Source organism: Pagrus major, chromosome 8 (genome assembly GCF_040436345.1).
Source record: "Pagrus major chromosome 8, Pma_NU_1.0".
Classification (NCBI taxonomy): Eukaryota; Metazoa; Chordata; class Actinopteri; order Spariformes; family Sparidae; genus Pagrus; species Pagrus major.
Window position 1 is genome coordinate 2638243 of NC_133222.1, and position 22754 is coordinate 2660996.

A 22754-nucleotide genomic window follows, 5' to 3' on the forward strand; every position below is an offset into this window, starting at 1 on the left:
GTATTAGTTTCGCTTCGTCCACATTAAACTTCTGGCAGCGGATCGGCAGATCATTTCTTATAATTGGCTCTCAAAAGAAGCAGATCTGTTTGTTTTGTCGGATCGTCACTTGCATCTATAACTATCTGTCAAGATTTTGTTTCTTTTTCAAAGTTTCTGTTTATTTTTTTTCTCAGAGGTTCTGGAACTGATGAATTGTATTTAACTTAAATATTAAGTTTGTGAAAACCAAAAAAATAAATAAAGTCTGTATGGATACTTAACTTACTTTACTACGCTGTCGTACCAGCAACTTTTTACCTTTCATGAGAGAAAATAATGAATCCATCACTGGGTCCAAACACTTTAAGTCTCCTCCACTGATATTAAAACCTTGTAGAGCGGATATGCAAGTAGAAATCAAACGCAGTGTTATTTTAGATCCAAAATGTATTGATAAGACACTATTTTACCCTCACTATCAAATAATACTGTAATGAGACACATTAGAGAGTGATATAAACTGATTTAAACACAAAAAAATCTCCTTTGGAGGACAAAAAACGTCAACGATGTGTGTCCTCAAACCCGTTATAAGCTTCAGATGCTCTGAACCCGATCTGTTGATGTGCTGTTTGTTCTTCTGTCAGCCTGATAATGATTTCTCAGGTTGAGCTGCAGCCGTGAACTCTGACAAATATCCGACAATAACTCCGACGTGTTGTTCTCAGGAGTCTACATCATGAACTGATGATGAGACATCACAGAAGCAGCAGGAGTTCAATTTGAAATGTTTCTTCGTTTATTCTGCGAGACATACAAACTGCAATTTGGGTTTTTTTTTAAAAGAAATTCAAAATAAATGTGTTTTGCAACTTGACTGATAGTTGTAGAAGATGATTACAGTCGCATCAGTCAGAGGAAACCTGCAAAAACCTCAGGATTTGTAAATTGCAGTTGCCAGTCTGGTGATTTGAAGTTTGTTCGTTTTTCCATTTTATGGTTTTGACTCACGGCTTCTTCTTTAACGCCGGTCGTGTCGCTTTGGAGTAACTGTGCTGTGATTATAGAGCTCTTAATCACACCCCTGCCAGAGATGGGTTCATGTGATTTTTCAGAAAACGAGTGGATTCCTGCAGTTATGGATGTTTAGTCGCTGTCAGTCTTTTTGTTGTTTGGAAACAGGTTTAGTCGTGTTTGCATTCGCCCTACAACTAGGGCTGGGCGATTAATTGAATTTCAATTTCGATTTCGATTTTGGCTTCCCTCGATCATGAAAACAAGATAATCGTAATAAAACGATCATTCTGCCGCGCGCCGTGTCTTGTGTGGTAAATGCAGCGAACCCTTCCATCTCCACCTGTGCACTCCGCTCCGCCCCGCCCCCGCCTGAACAGTTTCGCTTTCAGCCACGCCGGTGCGTGTTTGGAAAAAATGTGTAGAAGAAGACGGTAGAAGATGGCAGAAAGGAGCCTCTGGTCGGGAAGAAAGATAAAGCGAATTCTGTGGTGTGGAAACACTTCGGTTTCGAGGAGTCTGACTCGGAACAAACGAAGATATTGTGCAAGATAGGCACATCCACCCGGCTCCCGCAGGCATGAAGAAATAACGGATGCCGTCACATACATGATTGCCAAAGACATGAGCCCTATCAACACCGTTAGCGAGCCGGGGTTCAATTAACTGATTAACACATTGAACAAGCGGTAGTATGTGTTACCATCACGTCACCATTTCAGCAGAATTGCGCTGCCTGCCCTTTATGACGAATGTCGCGGAAAAGTTGCAAGAGAAGTGTCAACAGCATTATATTTTGCCACCACAACGGACCTATGGTTTTTTATTTTTACATTACATATTATTTAATTCATTTTATTAAAATATTTTTCTTATTTATTTGCATTTTTCAGTTCAAACTTATCGTGTTAAAAGAAATACCAGAGTTAAAAGTTCAATAAATGCTTGTTCTCAAATCAATGAATAATCGTCTTTAATAATCGTGATTACAATATCAATCAAAATAATCGTGATTATGATTTTTGCCATAATCGAGCAGCCCTACCTACAACTACCACTACATGGAGGGCAGAAGCAATTTAGTTTTGTATTTTTTGTGCCATTTATCTGTGACTTCTCTCCGTCTGGACTTCTCTGGTCTCTAACTGGTTTTTATGCACTCTGAATCACAGCAGGTAGTGTCGACTCATGTTGGGAGGGGGTGAGTCCTCTCTCCTCAGATTGTGACAACAAATACAGAAAATGTACTAAACATCAGCCTCACTACATTTTCCATCGCACAAAAACTACAGAATGGATTTCTCTGAAACTTGGTGTTTGATTAGGCTTGATTGAATTGAAGGAAGACTGTTGGGCCTTGGCGGAGGTATGCCCTCTACTGAGTGTGTTTGTGTGTGATGACTGGCAGCAGCTGCAGCGGTGACGGCGACACACCACATGGGCTGCGAGTGTCGTTGCCATGACAATTTGGAGAGTTGTCATACCGCTGCCATGCGGCACAACCAGGAGAGGAATTGTGTGTGTTTGTGTCTGTGTGTGCACGCAGATAATTAGACAGAAGTGTCTTTAAACATGTACAGAAGTTTGAGGTTGTCAGCTTCTGTTTCTGTCAGCTGACCTCATTTTCTTCCTTTCTGGATGTGTGCCACCTTTTTGGCGGATTGAAATTCTAACAAGCATTCAGCATCATTCTGGAGAAGACGTTTCGTCAATAAGACGTCAGGTAAAAATAATCGTTAGTTGCAGCGCTATTAGAAAACACAACCCTGCTCTGTGTGTTAGAAACGTCCTGCGACCTGCTGATGAAATAGTTTTGCAATCAGAGGTAACAAACACAGAACACAGCTTCCTGTTTCTGTTCCTGGAAACATGACACGTGATGACGTACAGGGTCACCACCTGGCAGGACGAGGGGCGATGGAGGAGCTTCAGTGTGTGTGTGTGTGTGTGTGTGTGTGTGTGTGTGTGTGCTGTTGGCGAACACACACACACTGTGAGTGACTGTGAGGGACATTAATTTCTCCTCCTGTCACTTCTGCTGAGCGCAAACTATTCCAGTCTGAAGCAAACGTCTCTGAGAGCAAGAAAACAATCAGTCAGTTTGTGGAAACAGTGTGATGGTTCAGTGGGCTGTGTGTGTGTGTGTGTGTGTGTGTGTGTGTGTGTGTGTGTGTGTGTGTGTGTGTGTGTGTGTGTGTGTGTGTGTGTGTGTCATCTGGAGGTTGTAGGGAGCTGGAGTGTTAGAGTGTGTTTCCGGCCAGCGTGACAAAGTGAAGATAACTACCTTGCATTACTGCCTGATTATAAAAGGGTTGTCGGGCCGACAGCGCTGTGGTCAGAAAGTGATTCTCAGGAACAGATTAAACGTATTATGATGTTTTCATTAAGTCCAGTAACACCTGTAGGACACCTGCTGCAGCTGCAACGTACTGAGGGTGAAAAAGGTGCCAAAGTTGAGGGAATATTACTGATACATGTTCAGATACTTGTGTAAAAACAAACTCTGGTTAGAGTAGAAGTACTGATTCAGCTTCTTTACTCCAGTAAAAGTAATAGAGTACAGGCTCTGACATGTACTCAGAGTATCAGAGTAAAAAGTCTCCCTCTGAAGGACATTTGTGGTCAAAGCTAACTGAAGCTCACGTCATATTAATATAATTCAAAGACTATTAAAGTTAAAGGTAGAATCAGTAGGATTTGTCCCAGCTGTTCCTGAACGCACCACAAAGATAGTTGATAGTTGAGTCTCATTCCCAGGACGTCAAACAGCCACATGTTGGGTTGGTGAAGCGTCCCGAGCAGCAACAAAGTGAGAAAATAAGAAACTCTCTGCAGATACGAGACACTAACACGCCTTTTCTCCCCATTCCAGCCTCCCTCTCTGTCTGTTCACGTCTTCTTACGTCTTTGTTTCGTCTCGCTGCGTCTGAGATCAGTCTGCTGATGTTGGGAAGGCGGCGTGCGATGACGCCAAATAACAATAATCCATAATTCACCTCAAATGCATCAAACTAAAGTAACGAGCCTGTTTTTAAAAATTAGAAAGTGATGTGTCCATCACTCCTCTTAGTAATAGCTGCATTGTGCTCACCATTGAAAGTAAGTTGTATGATACGAGAGGTTTTTTTTCTTCCTGTTCCCAGCTGTCCCTGGCTGCCTTGCTCATGGGCTGTTAGTAGAAAGCAGCACGATCAGTAAATGACTGCAGAGGTGGTTCGGTTGCAGAGTATCCAGGCACGTTTTTCCATGGAAGCACAGTCCAATCACCTCCATGTACCCAGGCGCTGAGGAGATTACCCGTACTGTGTGTGTGTGTGTGTGTGTGTGTGTGTGTGTGTCGCAGGGTGTGTTTACAGACTCACTTTGCCCTCCGTCCAATAATCTGAGACGTCTGATGGATGTGTCTTGCTCTCGCCCGCTTCGTGTTTTCTCACCAGAGCTGCATCCTGACAGCCGAAAGTGCTGCTGGGAACACACACACACACACACACACACACACACACACACACACACACACACACACACACACAGACCATTCTTTGTATTTATTGATCTGCCATCAGGAGGTCCTCGCTGATGCCCCAAATAAGCTGTTAACGCTCCTTGATAACCTATCATGTCCTCTGCGGAGAGGAAGGAACTTAAATTAAAGCCTTCAAGCATAAACAAACTCTAAAGTGCACTACTTAAGCACACACACACGCTCACACACACGCACACACACACACACACACACACACACGCTAGCTAACCCCTGATCACCCCTGGACAGAGCAGCAGCAGCAGCAGCAGCAGCAGGTCGGATGTTCGACCGTCACAGCTGTAAAAGTGAAAGTTGTCTCCTCTGACCTGGATCTGAAGGTCAGGTAAATGAAGCAGCTGTAGTATTTCGTGCAGGTGGTGAGCGTCTCTTCTTGTAGAAAGCCCGGTGTACAGGGGAACACCGGTGTTGACACTACTTATTAGTTGGCGGGAACACTTCGACACTGCAGCAGCCAGAACTTCAACCGAGCAGATCGGCAGCAGTAGAGCCAGGTGGTAAATCAAACGCTCGCTGAAGACGGTCGAGAGAAGAGCTGAAACATCTCCGTGGAGGAAAACCTTCAGAGCCGCTCTTTTATCTTCTATCAATGAAATATACGCTCCACTTCTGACATACAGTAACAGATGCTACAGCAGCTACGCTAACCTCTTGAGGAGCCGCTATTGTTAGTGTTTTCAGACAACTAGTTGCTTCTCTCGCCGGGTCATCCCATCTGAACCACACCTGTAGCGGCCTCATTGGTCCGAACCGCCAGAACACACCTTGGAGCTTGGTGAGATGGATTCATGAGACGACGTGATCTGACAGATCTAAAAGTAAGAGGAGCCTGAAAACTAGAAAGGAAGGAATCACATTGAGACGTTGATCGCTGCTTGTAAGGTTTGTGATTTGAGTTTCTGTGGAGGAAACGTCAGACGGCGTCACATTTCTTTCTGTAACACTTCAACACTCGACAGGTAAATTAACTGATAACAGGCCACTAGACTGGAGTTTGTGTTGATCTTCTCACATCCGATCAGCTTTGTGAGTCTGTCACGTTGCTGTTTGATATTTTTTGGCTTGTTTAATGATGATGGACAGTGTGACAGTTCCTCTGATTGGCTGTCTGATCATATCAGATCACATAGAGTGAAGAGGCATCACCCTGAGTCAATACCCAGATTTTTTTTTGTCTTCTGTGCAACATTTCTTCAGTATTATTAAGACTTTGGCTGAACTTCTTTTCTTCTGTTATCAAGTCTGTTTTCTCGTGGATTATGATGTTCGTGACTCAGAGTAAAACATTTTTCGATGTCTGCTGCAGCCGTGGTTATGACTCAGCTCAGGAAGTGTTATCAAGGCATCTTAGAAACCTTTGATTGCTGCAGTTTGCTTCGAAGTCCACGGTCCTCCTCAGAATCGTAACTGAAATAAAAGATCAGATTCTAGAGATGATTCAACAAACCAATCAGCGATCGTTACTTCAGTCTGCACAAGCCTACTGTACTTACAACTTCATGTTTTAAAGTTTTCTTCACTATCAAAGTAATCCAGTTGTCTGCACATCCAAACTGCAACTGTTAATATCTGATTCAGGATTCAGAATTGCAAAGAAATACAGGATCAGCTAAGAAAAACAGAAGGCGGTAGAGTTGTTGGACCACGAAGGCCAAATTTGGGAAAGTTTCACGTCACCATCTCCCTGCTGTCTTACCCATGCGTCATGAAGCGCCGCTCCTGTCGAGTGTCTTGAAACCCCATCCTTACATTTCAAAGTGTAATCAGCTGCTGTTTGGCTCCGTGTGCCCACCATAGTTGTCACCAGCAGGCAAGAATCTCCGGATACGGTAGGCCACGAAGAACGGTTGGATCCTAGACGCCACGGGAAACGAAGCCCTGCTTCCTCGTCAAAGCGCTTTTGTTTTCCTGTTTTAACTTCATTAAACAAAGACAATGATTGGCTGATGGGATGAACGTCTGAAAGGTTTATTGAGGCGTAACAAAGACGAGTTTGTTGTGGTCTCCTACAGATGGAGAGCTCTCGGTGTTGCAGAGAAATGAAAAGCCAACAGCGGATCATCCTCTCCGCTCGCTGAAAACTGCTGTGAGAGCCGACGCTCTCTGAGCATTAAGAGACGTTGACCTGCCGACCTCAGAGTGCTTCCACTCGGCAGGGAGGATTTCAAGAACGGCACTTTGAGTGCGTGAGGGGAAAATGACACCTCCACCTGGATGTGTTTTATCCCCCCTCCCCCGGCATAAATCAATTTCCTGGATAAAGCTCGGGAGAAATTCAGCTGAAACCTGACAGGAGGCTTTTCACAGTGCACATCCAGCTTCTTCTCTGGTTGTCGCTCCTCATTTCACAGGCAGGATGCATCTGTGTGAGGAAAGCCATTAATGTTGAAGTCACCAAGAAAAAAATAATAGAGCAAAGCTTCATGAATTCAGCCAAAGACGCCTCAGAACAGGAAATGATTTTGTGGTGTAAGAGATTGAATTCAAACTACAAATCAGTTTTATAAGACGGACATTCACTGTCTCATATTTCTACCAAGTGTGAAAATGTTCTCAACGTTTTGTCCACCGAGGACATCGAGTCCCTCAAATACAAAAAAAAATTTTCTTACCTTTGTTGTTATGAAAAGAGTAATTATCAGGATATTTTTGCTGCTTTCTTGTGAGTGATTTTCTCATTTTATACCCAACACTGTAATATTTTGTTGTATTATTGCCTTAAGATGAGCGCTGCCCCCTGAAGACTTTCCCAGTCGACTTGTAGTCGTTAGTTGAGGACATTAGTTCACTCGCTGTCACATTTTATGATATTAATTTTTTTGGAGGCAAGGGGAAAATAAAACTGCCTTTTTGAGACAATGTGGTAAAGATTCTGAATAAAAATACAAATAAAACTTGTGATTAATTAGATAATATACATATAATATTTGACTATATCATACATTCAGGACACTTCCAGTGGTGCTACGGCCGACAGTCATCAGCTGAACTATACATTTTGTTGTTTTATTGTCTCTGCTCAGAGCTTTATGATGAACTAGTTTGTTTTTACAAAACAGGTCTGTGTCAACTTAACAAGCGTTTTCCTCAGTTATTTGTGGGAACAAAAATGTGTTTTTAGCTCGAAGACGTCCTCAGATAAGCTGCTGCTGCTGCCACATTTCAACCCGGCGCTGGCCTTCAGCAGGTCTTTCCTTATCTGTAATGAACTAAGTCTCACATTTTCAACCTTTTTAGATGAAGGTAGAGGCATTTTTCAAATGTGCACGGTCACAACCTGCTGCTTTTCATACATTTGCCCTTCTCCTCCTCTCCCGCGGTTAAAGGCGAAAACCACGGCGGCTCAATTTAGACACAGAAAAGGCGAAGAAGCCCACACAAGAAGCTGTCAGCAGGAGATAAGTCGCTGCTCACTTTGTGTCGCTGGAAATTGGTACTCTGACTTCCAGAATGTGTTTGTTGCTGGCAGTGTTGCAACAAGCGGAAGAATAATGGTTTAATTTTCCCTCGACGCCGCCGTCCTCCGGACGCCTCATACATATGCAGCGTATGAGCCTCAGCTCCTGGTGATTCTGTCGCTCATGAAAACTTAAAATTCTCATACAGCACAATATGTCATGAATGGTTCGCTGGGCAGAAATTACCACGACCGATGACATTTATGGGAATGATGTTTCTTTGACTGCTCCGCTCTGTTAGGAATTAGACCCCGAACAGTGTTGGTATTGTCGGAAAATGTTTATTTCACCAAACCAGACACTCAGATCTAGCGGAGAAGAGGATGGAGAGGGAGGTGAGCAGGTCGATGGATCGCAGGGCTCATTTTTTTGCAATCACTATTCTGATTTATCAGTTAAAGGTCCAGTCCGTAGGGTATAGGAAGATCTATGGGCAGAAATTAAATATTAAATTCATGATTATTTGTACCTGAAACTAAGAATCCATTAACTTTTTTGCTTAGAATGAGCATTTCATCTCTACAGGTCATCACGCTGCACCACCGTGTTTCTACAGTAGCCCAGAACACACAAACCAAACACTGACTTTAGAGAACGTTTTACACTTTTTTGGCGTTTTTAGTGACGTCCGTCGGGGAGGATGAACCAGAGGGTATCTCCTTGGGTGCAATCTGCAGTCTCGCCACCAGATGGCACTCAACCTTACACGCTGGAGCTTCAATTGTTGTCATTGTGAAAGTAAATTTGAAAAGTGGCGATGATAACTTCCTGGACCCTGAATCTCTTTTCAGAGGTACTTGCAGATGCAGATGCAGGTGCAGGTGCAGATGCAGATGCAGATGCAGATGTAGATGTAGATGTAGATGCAGGTGCAGATGCAGGTGCAGGTGCAGATGCAGGTGCAGGTGCAGGTGCAGGTGCAGATGCAGGTGCAGGTGCAGGTGCAGATGCAGATGCAGATGCAGTGGCTCGTAGCTCCTCTAAATTTTGCTGTTTTTCAGCTTTATGCTGAAACACGTGTTGCCTATATGGCAGAAATACTCTCATTAACACTTGAGAAGAAAGCAGGTGTTTTGGATTAAGAGCAACAGACTTTGAGACCATCACGGTCCACAGTGTCTCTCGACAGTCCAACCTGACCGGGTCGAAGACGGGACCATGCTAATCCATCTTGGTTTAAGGTTGCTCCTGGCTAATAACCGGTCGCAGGAACAAGGAAATGGACAAATGACTCTCAAGCTGACAAACAACGTGAAATGGGAGACTGTTGAGCCCACAGAGACCCGTCTCCACCACGACATCTCGGATCAAGCTGTCGCACTCAACGGGCGGAACCGTGTTCTGAGCCGACAGAGCGCAGGACTACAGCTGGACAAGGAGTGGTGGACTCCATGCGTGATGCTCGCACACAGACATGTTTATGTGTATTTGTATATATAAATAACTGTTTACACTTTATGTTCTGTTTCTGTTTATTAACTTCCATTTCCTTAAATTTCGTCCAACCAGCTGTCCACTGCTCTGAAGCAACACAAGTCTAACCTGTCATAAGGAGAAAACACATACTGTATATATCAGCACCTACACATTCCTGCTCCGCTGTGCAACAGTACTGCAACTTAAACAAAAATAGTAAATGCTGCGTGATTTTCACTGAAACCACTGGCAACAAGACAAGGAGATGAGCTCACCTTTGAGCCGGTTCTGCAGTAACATAAAGAAGTTTGTAGTTAATGAGCTCAGTCTTTGTTCTGGTCTCTAAACGTGACTCGACTTCTTCTGCAGCCACTAAGACAGATCTGACTTCCTCTGTTGTTTTTTTGGCGAACTGAATCCTAATGAAAGACATTCGTTAGATAATGTGACTCTTCTCGTCTCTGTAACGACGGTGTCAGCCTCTGTCATACTTTAACAAAGAGTCTAATCTCCTACTTTTGTTCTGTTTCTCGTCCATCCTGCCTTCCTATCATCTTCTTCTCTTCCTCTCCATCTGTTCCTAATTGATTTCACCCTCCCCTGCCAACATCTCCTCTTCTCATTTCTCCTCCCAAACCCTCTCGCTCTGCACTTCACTTCATTTTTTCCTCCTCCATCATCTCCTTCTCTTCTCTCAGGTGAACAAGCAGCAGCTGCAGGCGGTGAAGGAACGTTTCCTGGCTTTTCTCAACGGGGAAACTCAGATCGTGGCAGATGAAGCTTTCTGCAACGCTGTGAGGAGCTACTACGAGGCAAGACCATTTTATCTCTGCTTTATTCTAACAAAAAGGGGATCCAGTCGGGCTTTGTTCATACACATGTGCTGGTTCATCTTGAGTCTGTTTGACCCAGCACGGCAGGAATTTGCATCTCCGTTACAAAGAGGGCTACCCACTTGAAGATGTCTTTAACTGATGACACTGCTGTCTTGAATTGTGTTCAAAGGAGCGACTGTATTAATCGAAGAATAGCCGCTAACAAAGCTCTGCTAATTTGGTGATAAACATGTTTAGCTTCCCATACATTCTTGATAATAAAAGTCCCCCAGCAGGAGAGCCAACACGATAACGCAGTAAGATAAAGCAGATGTCTGAGAGAACAAACAGCAACGCAGGAGAGAAACTAAACTCCTGAAACACAAAGAAAACTACTGAGAGATGAACACAGAGACTTTAAAAAGGTCTTTCTCCCAGGTTTCCTGTACAGACACGCTCTTCTTCGAGGAGAGAAAGAGTGGTTGTCGCTGCCACAGTAGCGAGACATCACTGCAACCTGCCTGCAGACGTGTTGGGTGCACTCTGGCCCGACAGATATAAGATGCATTGCAATGTTCAGACGTTCTGCATCGATGCAGAGACAGTTAATAATCTGGAGCCTGCAGGCTGTGTTGATTGTTGATCTTCCAGCCTTGCCTGGACAATGAAGTTGTAAAGTTACATCGCAGCATTACTTTATTGCACTGAATTGTGGGTGAACACTAGGCTAACGTTGACCAGATTGGCCAGCCTGGTGTGTTTTCAGACGTTTGTTTCTGGGTCAGTTAATGATCTCTTGAAGGCTCTGAAAATAAGAGTAAAAGAAAAGATGCTCTGCGAGTCTCAGTGGAGGCTCTTGTTCCCTTCCTGTGGTTTCAAACCGTCCTGTGTTTACTTCTGGTCTGGAGGGCGTCGTCCACCTCCACACCTCTGATGACAGAGTGGTTGTTGAGCTCTTATGGCACAAAGTAATTAAGTTTACGGCCGACGTCAGACTGAAGCAGATTAGAAAATCGATCCAGCAGCTGTTTTTTCTGTTAGTGAGGGAGTTTTTCTTTTCTTGAGGAGCACGGTGCCACAAATCTCTCCTCAAACTGAAGCTTTTTTAATATCCATCGCACAGTTTCTCTCTCATAACACTGAAAACATCGTCACACCTCGACTTGTGTTAGTGCAGCTGAAGAGTCACTGAAGCTCTTTGCATCATGTCATCTCTGCTGCATGGTTGTTGACAGAGACGTGCTGATTTCACACATCGTTGACATTTTCTTTTTTTTAATTTCCCTCAAATCTGTTCAGTATTTGGACGGAAACCTGTCCTCTGGCTCCTCCAGAGACACGGTGACAAACCCTCCCACGCCGACCGGTCTCTCCATCTCACGCTGTTAGAGGACGACAGCTGCGAGGAGAGATTGCAGTGGATTTCCTCACTCGCTCTCTCTCTCTTATCTGTCGCTCCTCACCCTCCATCTCTCCCTCTATCTCCCCTCATCTTTGTCTTTCTCTCCTCTGCTGAGGCGCCTATCATCTGCTATGAGACGGAGATCTTATCAGCCACTTGCAGCTCGTCTCCTTAATTGCCAGCAATTGTGAGACGAGAGGATCTCAGTGACACTCTCGATCGCAGCGTTTGCCAGGCCCAGTGATCAAAGTGAGACGACTGGTTTGTCCTCACTGGACGTCATTGTCCTCATGAGATCAGACATAAACTCTTCGTGTTTCACAAATGTCCTACTGAGGCTTCGGTGTCGCCGTTTGCACAGTTCGTTATAACGTCGTGGAGTCGGAGCGTCACCGCACATACAGTATAATGACAACAACAGGGATTCATGCTGGTTTTCATTCATCATGTGAAGTCATGGCAGATGTTCCACATGAGGAGAGAGGGTTCGTCTCAGCAGAGAATCATCAGACGATCTATTTTCTGCCTCTCGCAGCAGCTCATCATTCCCACTAGATGCGGTGACGGTTTCGAAATGGCAAATACACGGAGAGAGTGTGGGAGCAGGTACCGACATGCAAGTGTGGATGGACGGATGTGAGATTTTGTCCCGGATCGCGATTTAAAAACGTGGTTTAGTTTGCTCAACAACACATCAGTGAGCCACACTGGGTGACATGCTCCTTCAGTGGGAACCAGTGGGCTCCATTTTGTCTAAAACCTGCCATTTAGCCTCGGCAAACAGACCAGATTTGATTTGGTGGAGAGTTTATAACGTGATAAACACTGCCAGGGTTTTTTCAGGGTCTACCCTGAGGTGAGACGCAGTAAATATATACATGAATCAGATTATGGCTGAGTGAGGAAAACAGGATGTTCTCTAAATGTGCAGACGCTCTTTAGTCATGCTGACATGTTCCTCAGACAGTCATCTACATACCTTGTTCTCGACGATTATATGTCGCCTGCAGACTTCATACTGACGCGGTGTGAATGAAATCCTCCATTCTGGTGTGATGTACATCTTCATACTGAGAGTTTTCTGCTGTCTAAAAATCTAATACTGACATAAAACAATTAGGGGAAGAAAACTTTGGTAAAAACATCAACAACACAACAAAATCTTGATAATGACGGAGTTTTTGGGGGCCTTTTTTTGCCTTTCTTAGACAGGATGCAGTAGAAATCTGAGTGGAAATGAGGTGGGAAAAGCATCAAACATCTCCAGCTGGACCCGAACCGGAGGCCTTGAGGTTGCATGATAATACATGCTGATGATGTGCCCGAATCATATCATGTGACGCAACTTTGTATTTGCTTAGGTTGAATTTTCTTGTTCTCTCTTGTCACAACGCTGTGCTGGTGTCCTGGTTAGGACAACCTCACCACCTCTGTCCCCTCGACCTCCTGAAGTGAAAGATGGCTAATAAGCTCAAACTGTGAACGTGATATATCGCATCTGCTACAAATGTCAACATCGGATGTATCTGTGGTTTGCAGAAACATTCACTTCTAACAGTGTATGCTGGCGACTGGGCTGCACTTCCACTTCACAAGAGAAACAAAGCGATGCTGAAAAAGCTCGTTGTGTAGCAGGTTGTAAAACTAATGAACATACAAATCCAGATCCCTGTTTTCCATCCGGAGAGAGAAAAGTGCTCAGAGCAGTCTGATCGTCTGAGTCACCAGAGAGCAGTCATTCTTTATTTTTGGCAGCGGTGTAAATTCCTTTTTGATGATATAATACACATGAATGAGTTTCTGTCATTTAAAAGATACCAAATGAGAAACTAGAAACAGCCGTATTAATAACCGAGGCACATAAGATACATTAATAATCGCTGTCAGTGTTGTAAATAGCTAAATGATGCCGCTGACAGTTACAGCTGATGGATAGCTAGCGTGAGTGGGAGGCTGCTGGAGTAAAGTCATTAAGAATAGCAGCACCAGTAAACCGCTGAGAGCGTCTCGAATAGAGACGTCTGTGAGACCAGAGGTGCCGTTTGATTCCCCCCGAAAAGCCACATTGTCTGTTAAATCAAAATCTAAGCAGGAGCACGTCAGCCAATCGTGTTGTTGCACTGACGTGAGCGCACAGTGGAGAAAACAACAGTTTCAAGCGATTTGGTACGACTGCAGACGGACTAACAGTTTTTCATTAAAATGTCTGAAAGCAACGAGACGTTTGTTGTATGTTTTGTTGAGTTGTGTCGGGATGCACCATGTATATCAGACGGATAAATCGGTTATCAGCAGATAATGAAATTACAGCCGATAAATTGCTTTAGTTGACCTCACAAGTGCATTTACACACAGTATGTGGCGGTATTCACCTTTAAAGTTGGTTTGCTGGCCACCAATAAACACAGAGAAGAAGAATAACAAAAACAACAACAACAACAATGCTGTTGCTGCGTTCATGACGTAGAGCTGCTGCGCCTGTGTGGAGCCACACAAGTTCAGAAGCTATGAATAATAAATCATCTCTGCCTGCTACATCTGAGCCTTTTTACCCTCAGGGCACATGAACTACAGGTTATGAACTTAATTCAAAATACAAAAATGTGAATTTATTATCAGTTACCGGTTGAAAAGGTGCACATCATGCATCCCTGGAGTTATGTCCTTGCGTTTCCAACATTGTTCAAACAAATCCACAGGTGAGGGTGCGTTTCATTTGGTCGCCTGTCGCGAAAACTTCCTCGATAACATCAGATGATACGTCAGAGAGAAGAAGTGAGGAAGGAAGTCGGCGAGCTTGATGAAACGTAACATGCATAAAACTTTCAAACGTTACCTCGACCACGAACGTTTTACACTCACGATATCATCGATCCTACTTTCATTTTTTGTCTGGAGCTATTTTCTTATTTTTATCGATGACGTATGTATCGCAGCTACATACATCTGTTGCTTTAACACCCAGGCCTACGTTTACATTTCATGTTCAGCTCATCGCTTCACCCGCAGTTATCTGTAGAGAAACGTGTGTCTGCTGGTCTGAAGTGTGCGTGAGGTCGGCATGGTTTTTGTATTTCCATCGTATTGTTAAGGGCTGTGATGAGAAGCTTTACCGAAAGGAGTTATTCACAGACAGAAAGGAGAGGAGGAAAGTGTTGTGTAGACGGAGGTGAACAAAACAAACTCCTCTGAATCGAAAGCCCGACAGGAACTGAGGCAGCTGGAGAGTCGACAGCATTTCACAGCTCTCATCACATGAATACATCATCATTTCAGTGAAACAGCTGAGCAGCATCTTCTCAGCAGGCTGGATGATCCTGAGTGTCTGAGAGTTTATTCAGACTGTTCACACCTTTTATAACAAGCTGCTGTCTGAGACAACAGACTGCAGACTGACTGCGAGTGAAGGCAGAACAATCACCCACTGTCGGAGACATAACAGAGGAGGACAAAATAACTTTTCATGAAGATGGAAACTGTAAATATCTACCTGATGAATCCTTTCTGTCAGGTTTTTATTAAAATGCCAAATCTGTGCTGGTTCCAGTTTCCCTCATGTGAGGATCTGATGCTTTTATTTGTCACAAATGACCGTAAACACCTGATCTTTGGTTATAGCAGACATTTTGAACAGTTTTCTGAGACTTTATTGATGAAAAACGGATCAATTAATGAGATAATGTTAGCTGGGAGCTGATTTACGTTATTCCCCAGAGGATTTCAGCCCCCGAACGCAGCTTTGTGATGATATCTCTTTCACTCGAGCTACAGTCTGATGATGGAAGGACGCCGTCTTGGCTGTTCTCTCCAGACGATTTCATTATCGACCTGCTCCCACCACTTCAGGATGTCTTTAGGTATTCATATGTTCACGACAGAGAGGTGTGTGTGTGTGTGTGTGTGTGTGTGTGAGGCTCAGGGGAGAAATGGGAAACTAAATCCTCATCCATCAGTCGTTCCTCTGAGAGGTGAAGTGGTTTTAATTGCCTCTCTCGTGCACTTTGCTGAGTCACAGCGTGCTGGATTATGGATACAGAGGAGGTGATTTAATTTAATGTTGCTCGCCGGGAGAAAACATCCACAGTTGTTGTTGTTTCATGAATATTCACTGCAGTCAGGATGACAGTACACCATGTCATGTTACTACAACAACAACAACAACAACAACAACAACAACAACAACAACAACAACAGGTGGGATTTGTACCTGCTCTTGATTTATGATAGAAAGTTGAATGCTTGTTTCTGTGTTGTCTTGTCCGTCATCGTTCTCACGTCGTCAGTGTTTGGTCATTGTTTAAGTTTTGGTTTGATTTTGCAACATCATCAACATCATTTTAGCAGCCAAATGGCAACAGGTGGCTACAGTGTTGTCGTGTTAAACCAATTAAACCAATTAAACCAATTGTTTGATTTGTTGATCAAAAAGAAAAACCTTAGACAACAATTGTATTGATTCACTCCAAGTATCAAGTTCTAATTGAAAGCATCAGTTGTGTTGCCATAACTCCTGGTTTTGCTTTTTTATGTGCATTTCCCTCTGAATAAGTGAATTATTGAAAGGCACAGTTTTTATATTGAAATCCAAAATTTCAGCAGTTTCAAAATCAACTCAAACTGTAATGTAAATGACATGTTTGGGCTTTTCTAACCTGCCAGTGTTAGCAGCAGACGTTCAACTAACCATTAAACTAGTAACCATAATATCACCGGACTCCCTTACAAATCCATTGATTTTAAGAGTGAGGAGCGCATGAGGAGAAACTTGATACATTTTGTGAAGCGCCTGCAACAAATTGTAAATCACTGGTGCCTTCTGGAAAATTCAGCATCAAATACAAAACATTTAGTTGTTTCTTTCCATGTAAAAAGTGTTGGTTGTCACGGAGAATATAACATATTTAGGGTTAACATGTCTACATTTACAAACACAGGCTGCTTGTTTCTCGCCAGACTCCCTTAAACGAACGCTCAATTTTGAAACTTGACACTTTGTTTGTTTCAGTGATGTGGGCGTATATTTGCATATAGAGTGGTATATATGTACAGTGGTTACTCGAGACGCATTGAATGCCAGGTGTGAGTTGCTGGCTTGAAGCTGTCCGCTTGTGATCAGATCACTCAGGATGGATGGTAAAACTAAATGTGAACGGCCTCTGAGTCACGATGGAGAGACGGACCTAATACCTAAACATACTGTAGATATCACACCATCAGTGGTACTCAGCAGAAAATGACCAGTCTACATTCATGGCGGACATGTTTTTGTGATCTGTAATTGAGTGTTTTAAAGCAGCAGGAGTCCGGTGCTTCAGGTTTGTGACATTTCTGGAGCCCAGCAGGGAGCTGCTCAAACTGCGAGTGCCTCCAGCCTCCAGACAGTTTTCAATACTTAAAGAAAGATTTCACAGATTCTGTCTCAGCCTCTGATGGTGGAGGGCGGCGGGGGAAATGAAGGACAGGGGATCACAGGTTCAAAGCCGGGGCAGAGGTCCGCATCGTCAAATCCAATCCATACAGTATCTGTAGTCTGTGAAAAATCAATATTTTTTGACTCGCAAATCTCAGATCAGTGGTTCTCAGCTGGAGCTCACGGGATTAATAATATATATATTATGGATATCATTGACGAATAAGTAACCGCAAAATTATTTCCACTTTATCCACCATTATGTCCGACATCCAGAATCTTTAAACCCGTGCAGTAATCAGTGTCGACATCCTTCTAGTTTCTAATGATTACATTTGTAAACACGCGGGGCTGCAGATAATGACTTTCAGTCTCTTTTTACAATATTTATTATTATAATGTACGACCAGCAGTGTCCCTGAGCCCCACATTACAGCTGTCTGAACCAACAACAGTCCAAAAGGATTTAGTTTTCAGACACATGGACAGAAACAGACACACTGAGCCGACTTTTCAGCTGCTCGTGATTCATCTCATCTGTTTGGAATCAGCAGAACATCTCCTCAAATCCTCCAAACAGGAACATTTCTATTAGAAACAGATGCTGCTACAAACCACAGAGACACAAACACAAGACAGAGGCATATTTTGCTGTTACAATCATGAGGTTTTGTCTTTAAACTCACATGTAGCACAAACTTCATCAGTTCAGAAAGTGGAGTCACGTCACACTGACCACTCTCGTTCCATTGCTTTCAATTTTTAGTGGTGAATGTCTCCCAGAAATGGGAGAAATACGTCCTTTAAGGCTTTTAGTGTGAAGACACCTGTGCAGGAATAGTTTCACCGATAGTAATAGTGATTGAAAAAAGGGAGAGGGAATCACAGGTGACTCTGGACTGTAGATGTGTACATGAATTCAGGGAATTACTGGAAGTAGACAAGTCGCCGTTACTGTGCTGCTGGCATCTCTCTGCTATTCCCTCTCATAGACTTCAATACAACTGGCACCAAAATCTGGCCCCAATGTAAAATTCGATCACTTAGTGACGCTTGCTTCTTTTGTAGGTTCTTGTCTCTGTTCTGAATCATGTAAAGACATCATATAAATATCACACGAACGTCAGCTGAGCTCCGTGTTCGCTTTGTGTTTTTTGTATTTACGTTCCAAACAAACACACCCGTCACGTACAGAAGACAGTGAACTCATCACGAGCTGCGTGGCTCTGCCTCCAGGCTGTTTAATGCATGTATCCTCAGTGTGCGAGTGGGAGGCCTGTATCCCAACGCGTCTGTTTGCTTTGATACAAGTTTCACACGGAAGCTCGCTAATGCAGCATGAAAGTGGATTTACACTCTGCCGAGGAGTGTGTGAACGTTTGAAGTGTGCACGCAGGCGCTTTTTTTTCTCTTTTACATAGATGAACATACAACATGTTCATTTAGACGCTTCCTCATACATGCAAGTGTTTGTTTTTTCCCCGTGGATGCAAAGCTTCACAGCAGACTCTTTAAAAAATCTGTCTTACTGAAGGATGTTCCCTCAGCAGCAGCGATACGTTAAAACTGCAATGACTTGATTAAGTGAAGGCTACATAACACTACAGTAACTGTAGTTACTGTACTTACTTTTTTTTCCTTCTTTTTTTGTCTGGTAGAATAAAAACTAACGCCGAACAGCCTTTTAACCTTTGACCAATGAATCAAGAGCGTGACCTCCTTCGAACAAGTACTCGAGGCAGATGTTCAAATCCAGGCTTAAAATCCATCTTTTTTCTCTGTACTTTGGCTCTTCCTTGTTTCACTGTTGTGTTAAATATTCAGTGGTCTCCTCATGTCTGTCATTGTTATCGTAATAATAATTCCCTCTGCCACGGAGGTTACATGTTCACCTGTGTCCTTTTTGTTTGTTGGATTACACAAAGACAAACAGCACATGCAAACTGTTTCCTCTTCAATCAGAAACCGTGTTAGCGTTGCAGGGAACAGACAGCGATGTGTCGACGGGCTTGGGCACATGATGAAAAGCGGTCTGTCGTATCAGAGCGACCGAACATGTTGATGTCTGATGGAGTTCAAACCTACATTTCCTTATTTTTTCTTCCCCTCACTAAATGATCTGCAGCTGCTGCTTCCTCTTCAACCTCCTCAGTTTTTTTCCCCTCAGAGTTCCCGATCAGTGGGAGGTGACGATGACTCAACTCGTCTCTGCTGTGAAGTCGAGCGACCTGCCAGTCTGTCACATTAAAGGACTGCTGACATTTTCAGCTGTCCTCTAACCACAGAGCCTCATTATGTCTCAAAGGACACAACACTGAAACAATCCCAGGATGCCGAATGGAAACCGTTCTCATTAAAGTAATGTGTCAAAGTCGGTAACAAAATGGAAATCAGGCGGCGTCGGAGTTGTTGCAAGGTGGACTGATGAAGCTAGGCTAACAGATGACACCTGTGAAGATTTACAAACTGCTAATCACATTTATGGTTAATTCTCATTTCTCGATGCATTTAAATCTTCGTTACGTGGTTGTGAAGTGACTCGTAACTTATCTGCTGGTTCTGGATACTAACTGCACAGATTCTGTCTCTGTTCTGACGTGAACTTTCTTTTCCAGCTGAAATGTAAAAACATTTTTTGATTCTTTGATGAATATTACTTCATCACTATAGCAACAGATGAAACATTCATTTTTCCAGACTCCTCGTTCCTCTTACATGCGGAGGTCGTTATATTATAAGTGTGATTATCACCGCAGGTATACGATCGCCGCCGCTCCAGCTCTCCTTTATGTTAATCGAGCTCCGCGGTCCAAAAGTGGTCCCCTTTCAGTCGCCATGGAGACCAGACGAAACAGTTTCTGTGTTGGCGCAGCTCTGTAGACATTTCCGTCTGTGAACAATGATCTTTTATGTTATTCAGCTTTCTTGATCATTTGCCTCCGTCTTTGTCGGAGGTCATAATAAAATGGTAGACGAAGTGGGAGGGTGGCTTCTGAGTTCGACCCGGGGGGCCTCATCCGTGAAAATGTTCTTGGATTTATATTTATTATATTTCTGAGGATGATTTATGACGGCGTGCTTCAGTTCGATTCCAGAGTTGGAGGTGCAGCACCAGAGACTGAGCTGAATGAATGTAAAACCAATGTGGAGAACACCAAAACAAAACACTCACTGCACTCTTGGTCAAAACTTGCTTGCTACTCAACAAGTCTCAAAATCGAGCGTTTTTTCAAGGGAGTCTGGTGACTTTCTCCACGGACGACAACAAAAAGGGGATGGCAGGTTAACAAGAGGGGTGGTGTCCCCCCTCGTCCCCCCTTTAATTCCCCTACTGGTAATAGACATTATAAAAAATAACACGTTGTTATCACAGGAGTTGATTTGAGTTGCATAAAGACGTTCAAGAAATCTTAATTTGTAACACTGTACAAAAAAGAGCAACAAAAACAGGTTAAAGACCAAACACATACACAAGGAGAGAATGAGCATTAGCATTAGCACAGACACATAAAAACTCATTTCTGCTGTTTATGTGCTTCATACTAAAAAGAAATGTTAGAGCCAGAATCAGAATAACAGAGCATCTCTCTTCTCAGACATAACACAGACGTTTGACATCAAAGGAAACATTTCAGCCAGTCGACCGTCCGGTTTCTTTTAAACTCTATTCTCCCCGTCTGTATTTCCATCACGCCTCAGCTGGATTATCATTCAGCTGATACGTTTTGACCTTTTCCTCTGAAATTTGGTGTTACTGGAAGTTTGGCCGTGTTGCCGGGACGTGAACGTGTTTGCTGTGTGATCTGAGCACCATCAAAGTCGACACAGTTCAAAAGATGAAACTACAGTCAAATAAGTGAGACATTAAAAAGGTTATAAAAGGTTCTGAGAGTGTCGTAGGTCGTTACTGACTCACGTCTTTGTGTTCAGTGTAAATGAACGAGGACGTGTTGAACCAAGGATGCTGAACAAACTGCTGTCATGATGTAAGTCACATTCAGCAGCTCGAACAAACAGGCGGGCAGTCACAGTCTGTACACCACCAGCTTTAGATGAGCTCTTTGTCTCCTCTCAGTTTTTTCCACTTTTCCGGGGATTCCTGCGTAAGAAGGATTTTCCTCCTCTGCAGCTGAGTAAGAAACCAAAGTTTCTCTCGTTCAGCTTCGTGTTGTTCGTCCAGCGGAGACTCGATTGATAAAAAGCACAAATGTAATCTGGATCAAACACACAAGCTGCAAATCACTGCTGGCATTTCATTTAACTGTGCTGGTTTTTATTGCCTCTTCTGTTTCTCTCATGTTTAATGGAAGACAGAGCGTTTCTTCTTGTACTGATGTCTGAGAGGTGTCACTCTGTTTGGTCCCTGGAGGCTGAAATGTCTGAACACCTTTTAGACTGTCGGCCTCTCCGCAGTTTTCTTTGTACTCGTTGTGTTCTGGTGAGAATTAGCAGTGATTTCTCTTGGAGCAGATCGGAGCTGAAACATCGATCAAATCGGTGTTTCTCACAGGCTTTCATGAGACTGTGGTGAAGAAGATTTTGCACAATTTAAAGTTAAACGCATCAATCTGGTGCACTTTGAGAGAAAAAATTACGAGTCTATACGTAGAAATGATATAATATAACACTGAGCTTTGTCATCTGCTGCACTGTGCTGCACAGCTTTGGATATACAATGTTAACACAAGTCAATATAATCCATTGTTTTCCATCTTGCGTTGTAACTAAACCCTGACTGAGAGACTTGATGATCATTGTCGTGCCGTCATGGCCATATTTATTGTCTCCGTCTGGAAAACAGTTTCATTTCGTTCACACGCACATATGAACGAGGAACGTAGAGGTGTGAATCTTTACTGGTAACTCTGTATTACTGCACAGAGCTACTTTAATTTAGAAAGTCCTCTCAATAATCAGTCTACAACAGTCTCCGATGTAAAAGCTGCATGTTTTCAATACCAGTGTCTGTGAGACTCAAATCAGTGCTACAACATTACAAAATAAAACATAGATCTGTCTGCAGTGCGTTACACGAGTGCTGTAATATAAATATTACTGTCACACAGCAGCTCCAAGACAGGACACTAACTGAACGTATTCATGACCAGAAGATGGTTTCACCTCACTGAAGTTGAAGACATTGACACCTGTGTGTGTCTGTACAGCAGGAAGTGGCGAGGCTTGACTGACGGGGAGTGAACGATGGTTTGCTGATCTTTAATCCCGTTATGAGAAGTGAAAAAAGTTTTTGGATCCTTATGAATCGATGGCGGGGCAAATGACTTTTGCAGCTCTGGGCAGAGTCTGGGTAATTAACTGGAAACACATGACAACAATAATCAAGAAAAACAAATCTGCTCACGTTTTCACAACATCCGGTTTCTTTTATGTTTTTACACAAAGGTGCAGATGTAAAATAACAAAAGAAACCAGATAAATGGTAAACATGCACCGAATAAAACAGAATATTGGGCAAAGAACTAGGTGTGTTTATCTGATATTTCATAATCTGATAAACCTTATCTCATTATGCTGTTTATAGACTTGAAGTAACACTTGAATAATCTGGTAACTCCATAAATCAGATAATGATTGGTTTACTAGTGTGCATGTAAATGTGCTCAGTGTTTTAGTTGATGGTGGTGCTACATGAAAAGTTTCGGCTTCACCAAAGTTATTCAGATTCTTTCAAAGGCCGACATGAACGTGTGCGTCA

General features: G+C 43.2%; 1 protein-coding gene across 1 annotated transcript in view; it reads left to right on the forward strand.

Annotated features, from left to right (window-relative positions):
* cadps2 (Ca++-dependent secretion activator 2) overlaps positions 1–22754 on the forward strand; it is a 184293-nt gene that overhangs the window by 28348 nt on the left and 133191 nt on the right. Inside the window, exon 2 of the mRNA XM_073472131.1 lies at positions 10110–10223. Coding sequence (XP_073328232.1) covers positions 10110–10223 — 114 coding nt within the window. The remainder of the gene's footprint in view (positions 1–10109; positions 10224–22754) is intronic.